The sequence below is a fragment of the Sarcophilus harrisii genome, chromosome 4, assembly GCF_902635505.1.
Source record: "Sarcophilus harrisii chromosome 4, mSarHar1.11, whole genome shotgun sequence".
NCBI lineage: Eukaryota > Metazoa > Chordata > Mammalia > Dasyuromorphia > Dasyuridae > Sarcophilus > Sarcophilus harrisii.
Window position 1 is genome coordinate 305161701 of NC_045429.1, and position 12633 is coordinate 305174333.

The following is a 12633-nucleotide window of genomic DNA, read 5'->3' on the forward strand; positions in this document are numbered from 1 at the left end:
AGTCAGGATGTTTGAATAAACTGAAGTAAAGATGCCAAAGGGATAGTCTTACCTTTTGGAATATTTCATAGGGTAGTGCCATAAATTCTTGAGGGCAGAGTTAGGAGTCAGGAAGTCTGATCTCCCCCTCATCTTGAGTCTTACATTGATAATTTATAACCTTAGAGCAAATGGTCCTCAGTCTTAATGGAGAGGGAGGAGCGGGGTTTACAACTAAGAGGAGACAGAACAGTTAAGGAAACTGAGGTAGAACAATTCAGGGAAACTAGTGCAGGGAAACTGAGGTAGCACAGTTCAAAGAGACTGTGGCATAACAATTGGAGTGGGGGATCTGCTTCCTCATTTGTAAAATGGGGAGAACAGTACTTAATTTGCTGGATTGTGAGAGTCAAATGAAGTAGTATTTATAAAATACTTAGCTTAGTTTATTGCTCTTAATAAGTGCTATACAAATACTTATTTCCTTCTCTTCCCTTCTGCTTTCCTTTCCCTTGAAGTTCGGTGTCACAGTGGATAGAGCACAGGCCTTGGAGTCAGGAAGGCACTTATTAGTTGTGTGACCCTGGGAAGAAATCCACTTAACCCCATTTGCCTTCACACAAACAAGGCCCAATCTGGCTGAATGACCGGGGGCAAATCTGGGTAACTTTGAGTTGCTGTGAAGGTGCGTGCCTGTATTAGTAGGGGAGGCTTTCCCCCCCCCCCCCTTGTATCAATAAAATCATAGTTCTAATTCTCATCTTTGTGCAATAATGGATAAACATATGAATAAAACATGTAATAAGTAGTTACTATGTATCAGGGACTGTATTAAATTCTGAAAATACAAAAGCAAGCTAGCAAAATAGTACACTCAAGCTTATAGTCTAATGGGGGAAATTGTAGGAGTGTTGGAAAGGGGAGGGGATGATGGTAGGTGAAAGAGGTAATTAAAGTTCAAGCAGGAGGGAGAATAATGATAGCCAGTATTTTATGTAAGCCCTTTGCAAAACCTAAGGCTCTCTCTATATGCTAACTATAATCATCATTATAGGTTACATCTTGTCCTCACAACAATCTTGTAAGGTAGAGTGTTATTATCTCCATTGTACAGATTAGGAGGTGAGAGAGACTGAGAGTTGATCCTCAGCCACAGCTAATAAATGTCTGAGGCAGTATTCAAACTGGTCTTCCAGAGCCTAAGTCCAGTGCTCTATCTGCTGTGAATCCTAGATGCCTACTTTATATAGGATGACAGACGTGATCCTGGGTTGTTTGAGGTTGTTTTTTTTTTTTTGTTGTGGATCCTTTTTGGCAATAGAGTAAAACCTATGGATTCATTCTTAGAATAGTGTTTTTAAATGCATAAAAATAATACAAAGGAAATCTGTTCATTGTTCATCTAGTTTTCACAATCCAGTCAGACTTTGTCTGTCTCTGTCTCTGTCTCTTTCTGTCTCTCTGTATCTCTCCGTCTAGACAATTTAGGTAAATTAGGTAATTTAGGTAATTAGGTAAGCATTAGGTAATGCTTTGGACCTTAGTTTTTTCATTTGTAAAATAGCAGGTTAGACTAGCTGATTTCCAAGATCCTTTCTGGCTCTAACTCTCTGCTCTCATGATCTACACCAGAGATATTAGACATGAATATGGCCCACAATACTCTGGAGTGAACTCTGCAAATCAGATTAAAATATAATTGGGGAATATTTAATAAAAAAACCCCAAAATATAACAAAACAGATAATATTAATAAGTGACCAAATTGACATATGACTTGCAGGGATCGTTGTGTGCTATTTAGTATCTCCTCTTCCTTCCCTCACCCTTTGTCACCACTGATCTATGCCAACCCCCAGATTCTGTTGGCCATTTGTTCAGAGAGCCCCAGTTGGCAGAGTATGACTTCAAGCTTAGTTCTTCTGACTCAGTCTAGTGTTCTTCACTCACTATGAAAAGTTTCATTCTTAGATCTGGACACAAGTTTGGCACTTTAAATTGTTTTTTAGACTGAAAGTAGGGATCCTTAGATGAATGAAAAAATTTTAGTTGATGTGTCAAGTTCCAAACATGAATGGGAGATTCTTCTATTGTTATTGTAAGAAACTGAGGAGTATGGCCTGTGGATCTAGTTCTACGTCTCTTTTTTAAATCCCACAGGGAGCAAGCAAGGCTGAAGACCAGTGTCATTGACTGGGATACAGAAGCATGGCAGAGAGATTCAGATTTTGCTGGTCTGCATCGGGTCGGGGGTGTTGATATATCCTTCATTAAAGGGGATGATATCAGAGCCTGTGCCTCTTTAGTGGTGCTTAGCTACCCTGAGCTTGAGGTAAAATTTGGTTGGAACATCACTACAAATCTACAGTCTGAATTAGCATGTAACAAAGGGGCACACAGGAAAAAGGCCAGCAGCAAAAAGAGTCTTACCATTTTTAAAAATTGAACTTTACTCTTTCAAGATAGCAGGCATTGGAAGACAGTGAGCATGAGAACAACTTAGGCTGAGGGAGTTCTTTGTACTTTAATATTAATGAACAGTATGTACATTATCAGGTGAAGCTATGGTATTGAATATTGAGAAATAACTAGAAAATTGGCTTAGAGAGAAAGCATTGTAAAATCTAAAGCTGGACGTATTCTTAGCAATCTAGTACTTCTCCCTCTTTTTATAGATGAAGCAGCTGAAATTTAAGGAGGATAAGTAAATTTTACAGGACTACATGGATTGTAAATTGAAGATCTAGAATTAAGATCCAGTTCTCATCTCTTTTTACCACACCTGAGCCTTTGGGAATGAGAAATAGGGGGGGCCTATGAGAAAAAACATTTATCAAAGCATATTAGAATTGGCAAAGATCCCTTCAACAGCGCACCTGAGAGATGGTTATCTAGTCTATGCTTAAAAGCTCCATTGGCACTTGTTCCCAGTTGTGGATTCTTGAACACTACTAGTTCTGTTTTGATTTCCCTTTTTATTATTAGGACAATTAAAAACATAACTGAACTTGAGCATTTTCCTATACAAAGCAGAATAGAAAAAGTATTGCATATGTACAGCTTGGTTTGTGTTTGGATAAAATAAAATGAAAACACCAGAAACCAAACCATAACAAAGGACAAATTCTGAGTGGGCAAGGCAGATTCAGGGGAGAGAAAAAAAAAAGACATTTGAGAGGTCCTCAACAGGGAAAGTTAAATTCCAAATGTAACATAGTTGTTCTAATAGTTCTGACTGCTTCTTTTTTTGAAATTGTACTATTTTTCTGTTTTTTTTTTTTTTTTGTCTCTTTTTACAATATGCATCATTATAACCACCTCCTTACTTTCTCTCTTCCCCCAAAGCATTACTGTTGTTTTTAGATCACTCTTCAGAATCTCATTTGGGGTTTTCTTTAATGAAGATACTTGAGTGGTAGCTATTTCTTTCTCCAGCTCATTTTACAGATGAAGAAATTGAGGCAAATAGGGTTAAGTGACTTGCTCAGGGTCACACAGCTAGTAAGTATCTTGAGGCTGAATTTGAACTCAGGAAGTCTTCCTGGTTTCAAGGCTAATACTCAATTTATGTGCCACCTTAGCTGCCCCTCCCTCCAAGATTTACTTCATAACAAATGATAAGCATGTCATACAAATATGTATAGTCATGTAAAATAAATATATAAATTGGTTGAGTCTAAAATAGTATATCTTATTCTACATCTCCAGGCCACCTCTCAAGAGGTGGGGAGCATAATTCATCATTACTTTTACTAAGTAGTGATTGGTCATTGTGCTGATCATGTCTTTTAACAGTCCTTTCCCCCTTTATAATGTTGTAGAGGGGTAAATTGTTCGGGTCACTTCATTCAGCATTGTTATAAATTTAATATTTTATTTTCCCCCCAATTACTTGTAAAAACAATTTTTAACATTTGTTTAAAAATATGTTTTGAGTGCCAGATTCTCTCCTTTCCTTCCTTCTTGCCTCCTTCCTCACTGCAAAAGCAAGCAATTTGATATAGCTTCTACATGTGCAGCTATGAAAAAACATTTCCATGTTGGTCATGTTGTGAAAAAAAGCACAAACAAAAACCCGCAGGAAAAATAAAGTATGCTTCTTTTTGCATTCAGATTCCATCAACTCTTTCTTTGGAGATGGATAGCATTTTTTATCTAGTCCTTCAGACTTGTTTTTAGACCATCATATTGCTGATTATAAAGGAAACCCATTATATTTGACAAAAAATTTTTGTGGACCCCATGAAAACCCTTGATCCCTCATCTAAGAATTCCTGTTCTTGATGAATTTTGTTATTATTTTCTCTTGCCATATATTGTAACCCTCTGGTAGTTTGATATGGCACAGAAATTATAAATTAATTTAGATAATACTATCATTTTTTACTACTGATATAACACACTCATGAGCAATTAATATTTTTCTATTCTTGGCATAATTCCAATTGAATAATGTTATACAATCTTTAAAAAATGCTATTATAGCCTCTTTGCTAATATTTTAGTATTTTTGCATTGATATCATTAGAGAAATATATTGGTCAGGACCATATTTGAACTTAGGTTTTTCTGATTTGAGGTTCAGTATTCAATCCATTGTACTATCTAGTTCCTTCAGTTTGATGGAAGTCATTTTAAAATACATTTGTTTTTCTTGGTTCTGCTCATTTTGCTCCTTATTATTTTATGTAAGTCTTTCCATGTAAAATTTTGGTGATCTCTTTACTCCTGTAGGTTCCACTAACACACCATGCAGATGATTTCAAAATCAATATATCCATCTTCAGTCTCTTTCCTGAACTACAATCCCACATCTGCAATTATCTGCTAGATAGATATCCACATAAACTGTCTATGTGGATATCCAGTTGGAACTGCAAATGTAGACTGTTTAAAACTGAATTCAATCAATACTCCATCCCAAACTATTTCTGATGTTGCCATTCTCGTTAGTACTATTCTTCAGACTAAAAACTGTTGAAATTGATACTCCAATTAGGAGACTGTTAGAATAATACAGGTGAGAGGTGATAAAGGCTAAATTAAAGTAGCAGCTGGATGGAGAGAAGGTATCAAATTGAATAAATATAATAGAAGTACAAATGGCACAATGTGGAAATTAAATGGACATGTGGTGTGAGGGAGAGTGAGAAATCAAGAATAATACCAAAATTATTAATCTGAGATACTGGAATGATGATAGTGCCTTCAACTGAATTAAGGAGGTTTGGAATAGAGTAAGGTTTTAGGGGAAAGATAATGAGTTCATATGCTCAAAGGGCTATAAAACTCTTTAGACTCTTTGATCCAGCAGTGCCACTATTGGATATGTATCCCAAGGAAATCATAAAGGAAGGGAAAGGACCCAAATGTGCAAAAACATTTGTTTCAATTCTTTTTGTGATGGCAAAGAATTGGAAAAGAAATAGAGACTCATCAGATGAGGAATGGCTAAATAAGTTATGGTATGTGAAAGTCATGGAATATTATTGTTCTATAAAAAATTATAAACAAGGTGATTTTAGAAAGGCCTGGAAAGATTTATACAAACTGATGCTGAATGAAATAAGCAGAACCAGGAATATATTGTGCACAGTAATAGAAAATTTATGTGAGGATCAACTATGAAAGACTTGGTTCTTCTCAGCAGTTCAGTGATCCAAGGCAGTCCCAATAAACTTTGGATCCACATCCACATCCAGAGAGAGAACTATGGAGACTGAACATAAATCAATACATGCTTTTTTTCTTTTTTTTTCTTTTTCTTCTATTTTTCTTCCTCTTGTGGTTTCTCCCTTTTGTTCTGATTTTTTTCTCTTAACATGATTCATAAGGAAAAATAAGGTAAAAAAACGAATGTACATGTATAATCTGAAAAAAATCCAAAAAAGATGTTGAGTTTCTGGGATATCTATTTTGAAATGTCCACTAGTCAATTGGTTATGTGAGACTGAAACTAAAGGGAGAAGCTGAGGGTGGATATATAGATCTAGGAGTTATCTGTATAGAGACAATAAGTAAATCCATGAAAGTTCACCAGATTACCAAAGATTATAGGAGACAGAAAGATAGTCTAGAACAGAATCTGGGAAACAGCTACAAGTAAAGTACATGATGTTGATAAGGAGCCAACAGAAGAAACTGAGGAGGAGTTAGACAGGAGAGTGAGGTGTCCCAAAAACTTCAAAAGGAGAAGAGTGGTCAATAGTATCATAAGGAGTATTGGTGTATGATTTTTTTTTTTGTTTGCAGATGATTGGGTACTTAATGCAGCCTCTGAAGCTGAGAAATGACAAATATTTTCCTGCTTGTGCTAATTTTGGCCTAACAGTTACCACCAAGAAAACACAGGTGCTCCATCAACCAGTATCACACCATCAATATGTAGAACCATTAGTTATAGTAAATGAAGAAGTTTTGAATATTGTGGATACTGGCAGTACCCTTTCTAGGGAGTACACATTAAGAATCTGATGCACACATTGGCACTGCTGGACAGTATATCACTTCTCTGCTGGAAAAGGGAATCTTTTCCATTTGAATTGTCTTAGGAAGAATCTTAAGATCACTTGCTAGGATAAGATACCAGACACTGAGGTCCTTTCTTGAACTGAACTGCCAAGCATTCCAAATGTACTGCAGAGAGTTGCAATTCTGATGAGCTGGCTATACTGTTTAAATGCCAAACATATACTCTTACCTAAAAGACAACTTTATGGAGAACTCACATGATGGTTAGAAAAAGCAATTCAAGGATACTCTCAAGGTCTCAAGAACTTTGGAATTGATTTCATGATATGGGAAACACTGGTACAAGACCTCCTACAGTAATGCGCCTGCATCAAAGAGTGTGCTCTATCTCAAAAGAAATGCAAGATATGCACATTTACACAATCCACCTCAAATGTTCACACAAATCATTTGTGCTTGGCCCACACTATAACTCGATTGTACCATAACGATATCATTGTGGTCCTCTTTGAGAATGAAGGACAATAACCAACTAGGTGCCCCTCAAAATGTGTTATCCAGAATTAAATGTATTACTCCCGGGGGTCTGATTAGACCCATCATCTCCTAGATCTTCCCATTAGATTTCTGGTTCCATGTCACAGTGTTGATTTCTATTGAATTTGTAGCCCACTAAAAACCCTTGGGGTCTTTTTCATATAGAAGGCATCTGTCACTGCTCCCCTTGTTGTATTTTCATAAAAATGATTATGATGCATTTATCCTAAACAAATTTAATCTCATTAGATTCATCCCTGTTATTCTAACCTGTTATTCCCTTCTACACATTCCATAAGCTGACTTTGACATTCACTAGTTTATGAATAGACAAATCATTTAATCTTTCTAAAAATCAATTTCCTTTCCTGTAGAATCTGGATAATTATACTTGCTCTACTTACCTCATAGGGATGTCCTGAGTAAATTGCTTTGTGAACCTTGACGTGCCTTATTAACATAATCTCTAAATGTAGTTTAAAATAACTTTTGTTTTTTTCTCTGTCACTTTTCATAAAATTTGATTTATTCTGTGCTTTAGCCTTCTTCACACCACTCTCACAGGTTTTTGCTACTGTTTTTGTATGTATCATTTGTTATGTATCTATTCATGCTTCATCTTAAAAACCTGAATTTATCAAAGAATTTTTTATCTACATGGTTTTCTTTATATACTTTTACTTTTATTTTTCATTAGAATTGTAGAAAATTAGGTGTTACAGTAAATAAGAGTGCTGGGCCTGGGTAAGTCACTAAACCCTGTTTGTCTCAGATTCCTGTAAGATGAGCTGGAGAAGGAAATAGAAAGCAATCTGGGATTTGTGCCAAGAAAACTGCAAATGGAGTCACGAACAGTTAGACATTACTGAAAAATGATTGAACAACAGAAATGTTGCAGTAATTTCAGTTTTTAAAACCTATTCTTCCCTCCCCCCCCCTTAAAGTGCCCCCACCTGGCTATAGTTTTCAATGACTTCCTTAATTCACTTTTTTTTTTTTTTTCTTAATGGTAGGTGTTATTTGAGGAATGCCGGATGGTTAATCTAACAGCTCCCTATGTGTCTGGTTTCTTGGCATTTCGGGAAGTTCCTTTCCTGGTGGATGCTATTCAGAGGCTACAGAAGAAGAATCACAGTCTCATGCCCCAAGTACCTCCTTTGTTTCTTTTTTAAAAAAATTAATATTTTTACATGTAAAAATCACTTTTACCATTTTTTTTTAAATTTTGAATTCTAAATTATTTCCTTTCTTCCCTTCTTCCTTTCCCTCTCTCCTCATTGAGAAAGTAAACAATTTGTTATACATATGCAGTCATGCAAAACATATTTCCATGTTAGTCATGTTGTAAAGGAAAACGTAACAGATACCTCCTTTCTAAGAATGTTTACTTCTTTCCTTACTGGGGAGTGAAAAGTGAGGGGGGGGGAACAGAAGGGACTGCCATTAAAAGATCTGTGCTTCTCCCTCCTTCCTTTCTTCATCCTCCACCCTCTGCCTCCCCCCCTTCCCCCTTCCCCCCACCCCTTATCCCCAAGTCTTTCTGATCCTAACCCCTGGAAGAGAAGAGAAAATTTTCCTTTGATACTCTGTGATCATGAGATGAGCCCTCCTGGCTTAGAACTCTTTCAATAGCAGTTCCACTAAGAATTAAATGGAAATTTACTAGTGTGAACGGGAACAGCTAGGTGGCACCTGGAGTCAGGAGGACCCGATTTCAAAATCTGGCCTCAGACACTCAACAGCTGCAAATTTGGAGATCAAAATTCTGATAGAATGCTTGAGATGTGGAATAGCTAGGAATCTGCTTAGTAGTTAAAAATCTTTCCCATCCTGCTGCTCCTGAGAATAGTATCTGAACAGAAGATGCCCTGGTGACTGTAGATCCTCCTATTTTGCTTTTTTTTTTTGTTGTTGTTTTTTTCCCCTAGGTTCTTCTTGTGGATGGAAATGGGATACTCCATCACCGAGGTAATTCTAGAATCAGCAGAGAGGGTTTGGGAAAGGGAAAGGTGGAATAGGGAAGAGGGGGGGGAAATTATGACTATCTTCTTCACCGAAGAGCTCTGCCTCAATCTTTTAAAGTTATCTTCATTGTGAACCTTTTATCTGGCTCATGTCTTTACCTCAGACAGTTTTTGGATACCAAAGTAGCGGCACATGCATATGGAGATGTCATATTCTTTTTCTTTACATTACTTTATACTCTCCATGATTGCACACATATAAGCCCAAACAGATATGTTATATCCACAACTATTTATCAAACACTTCTATGGTCAGTAGTCTTCCAGGTAGATACCTTTATGTGAGATAAATGGAAGAGGGAAAAAAAATAAGGAAAGAAAATTGTGATCAGGAAAGCTTCATGGGAGGTAACCTTCAAACTGATCCTAATAGGAAGACAAAGATTCTAATAGGCAGAGATAAGAAAATGTCTTCTAGATAAGGGAATAAACAAATAGAATGTCAGATTTGAGGGATAGCCGCTAGATCTGTTTGGCTAATCTAATGGACGAGAGAAAAATGAAATAAGGCTGAAAAGGTTGGTACCATATTGAAAAGAGTCTTAAATGTCAGTGGGATTGATTATTTACTATATGTCTTGCTTTTTACAAATATTAAAATATTTAACCATCACAAAAATTTTGAGAGATAGGTGTTATCCTTATTTTATAGTTGAAAAAACCAAGGAAAAGAAACAGCTAGATGGTGAAGTGGATAAAAGTGCCAAGGCATGGAGTTAGGAAAACTCATCTTCCTGAATTCAAATCAGACCACAGATTTGTGGCCCTGAGCAAGTCACTTAATGCTGTTTGTCTCATTTTCTCATTTGTCAAATTGATGTGTAGCTCCTAGGGAGGATGGAACTTTAAAACCTAAAGCTACCTGGCCCTGGGAGTGCTACAAACAATGCTGGCTGGCAGATATCATTATCTGTTGGTCTGTAATAACAAAGTATCTGAGACAATCTAAGCCATGGAATTCAATACTGGGGTGCAACTCCACCTCTAAGACCATTCCTCAGTTCTACTCTACATCTTGCCACTGGACCCAGATGCTGGAGGAGAAAATAAGGCAGGTGACCTTGCACAGCCTATCATGGCATCACCTCCTTTAGGTCACAATCCTCTTCCAGAAGGAAAGACAAACAACAAGCCATGGAATTCAATAATGGTTGCAACTTCACCTCTACTACTCATCAATCCTATCTTTAAGCCATAAAGTTAGCATATCAGTGACTTGAAGGATAGGATCTTTCTAAATTTTTCCTATAAAATTATCTTCTTGCTCCTGATTCTTTGCTAAATTCTCTAGGAACTTAGTTTGCTGTTAGCAGCATAATAAATCATTGCCCCTTAACTTGGAGATAAACTGAGTTTGTCAATTCATTCGCCGATCTGGGTTGTTGAGGTATCTTCTGTTTGAACAAAATTAGCTGGAGAAGGAAATGACCAATCATTCCACTTATCTTTTCCAAGAAAACCCTAAACGGGGTTGTGAAAAATCAGACATAACTGAAGTAACGAACAACAAAAACTGAAGAAATCTCATAAAAAAAAATATCTGTAGAAAAGAACAAGAAGAGAAAACAAAAATAATTGGACACCTGAAAGCTATGACTTAAAAAAAAAAAAACTTTGATATTATAATAAAAAAGGATTCAAAAAAATAGTTTTGAAGTGATAGGACAAAAGGAAAAAGTAGAAATAGAAAAAAATCTATCAGTTACCACCTGAAAAAGATCCTAAAAGGAAAACATACAGGAACAGCAACAACAATCAAATCCCTCCCCGCCAATAATTCAAATATGTTGGAGCTACAATTAGAGTCACACAAGATCCATCAGTGACTATAATAAGAGACTGCAGGACCTGGAACATATATCAAGAATCAAAGAATCAGAATTGCAGCTGAAAATATTATGTTCAGAATAATTAAGTATAATATCTAATTAAAAAAGGACATTCAGCTGTTTCAGATTTTCAGAATTTTGTTGCAAGCAAATCTGAACTCATTATACAGTTTAACATATAAGAGACAACATCAAAGACTAATTTCAAGGAATTCAATAAGGACAAATTGTTTATGTAGATTAATGGAAGTGGGATAAGGTGTATAAATTAATGGAAAAGGGATACAGAATAAAGGAAAGGGTAGGGGGAGAGGATTCTTGTAATGGGGGTTGGGGGTGCTAAGTAATAGCAAGGCAAGTTAGTGGATAGGAGTAATACAGAAGAGTTAGCAAGGACAGGAAATGAGATAATGCACATAGATATATGAATGTGTGTGTGTGTGTGTGTCCATGTTGAACTGTAGCCTGCTGGGGGAGGTGGGAAAGAGAAAAGAAGAAAAAAAGAATAAAGTAAAAAGTATATAATAAAGAACAAAAGAAAATCTACAAGGAAACAAAGAAAAGATGGACAGTTTTGAATACAATATTATTATATATACTTTCTTGACATGCAAATGTCCTCTTGTATGTTCTGCTGTACACATGGCAATGTTTATTTTTTCTATTTTCTATTTAAATTTTAAAAAATGTTTTAAGACACACACACACACACACACACACACAACCCTGAGGAAAACAGGTTAAGTAATTTGTTCAAGGTCACATAGCTAGTAAGTGTCTGGGGTTGTATTTAAACTCGTCTATCTGACTTTAGCCCTACCACTGGATATGGCAGCCAAAAAAGATAAATATACTTTTAGATTGCATTAAGAGATATATTCAGGATTAAGGAAGTGATATTTCTGTTCTTTGCTTTGGTCAGATCACATCTGGAATATTTTGTTCAATTCTGAATACCACATTTTGGAAAGAACTGATAAATTGAAAGTCTCTAGAATAGGCAAAATATGAACAAGTTCATAAGAAGAAAGAAGTAACCTCTACAGAAAAAGATGGGAGTTGGTGAGAGGTGATGGAATAAGCACGTTCCAGGAAAAAAAAAAGGAAGAGCATCAGGACTTAGTTTTTGAAATCCTAATTTTTCCTTTAAGTCTTAATGTTTAAAGAGAGAGTTGACAAAAGATGGAGTGAATTATTGCGGTAGTGAGCAAGAAACTGAAGAAATTTGTGTCAGATAACTTAGGAATTTTATCAGATGATCACAGTCTCCTCAATGAAGTAAGAATTAAAGTTATTTGGAGAGTGATAGGTATAGAAGATGGTGATTTAAGAATAGTATGAAAAGTGTGTAACATCTAATATGGAGAATTCTTCAGAGGGCCACTAAGAAGTTCAATGACTTAGGGGTCACTAAGAAGTTCAAGTCCACTTGATGCTAATGCAAATTTATAATAAATCATTCTGATTTCATGATTTTCTTTAGTAATACTTGCAGTCCAGGAGCAAGAACAGAGAAAGTAGGATTTTCTTTGAAGTGGAAATTGGCATGACAAGCTTAGCAGGGCAAATGATTGGAAGGCTTCTAGGATTCTAATAAAAACATTGTAGATATCAGAAAACCCTAAACATGATATCTAATCCTCTTCCTCTTCTATCCCTTTCTCTTCTGTTGTTCTTTAGCCTCCATCCTTAATGAACAGCTTAATATTGATCTTCTTTACTCTTAGTATGAGTGTGCCAAAGGTCAATTTAAAATAGTATTCAGGAACCTACTACATAATCAATAAGCTTCT

At 36.0% G+C, this 12633-nt stretch overlaps 1 protein-coding gene across 3 annotated transcripts in view; it reads left to right on the forward strand.

Moving 5' to 3' along the window:
• ENDOV (endonuclease V) overlaps nt 1-12633 on the forward strand; it is a 51363-nt gene that overhangs the window by 1398 nt on the left and 37332 nt on the right. For all 3 annotated transcript variants that reach the window (XR_004233780.1, XM_031965592.1, XM_031965591.1), the window contains exons 2-4: nt 2140-2311; nt 8001-8135; nt 8916-8955. Coding sequence is in view for 2 of the 3 variants with exons in the window: in XM_031965592.1 (XP_031821452.1) it covers nt 2140-2311; nt 8001-8135; nt 8916-8955 (347 nt within the window). In the remaining variant the exon portion in view is untranslated. The remainder of the gene's footprint in view (nt 1-2139; nt 2312-8000; nt 8136-8915; nt 8956-12633) is intronic.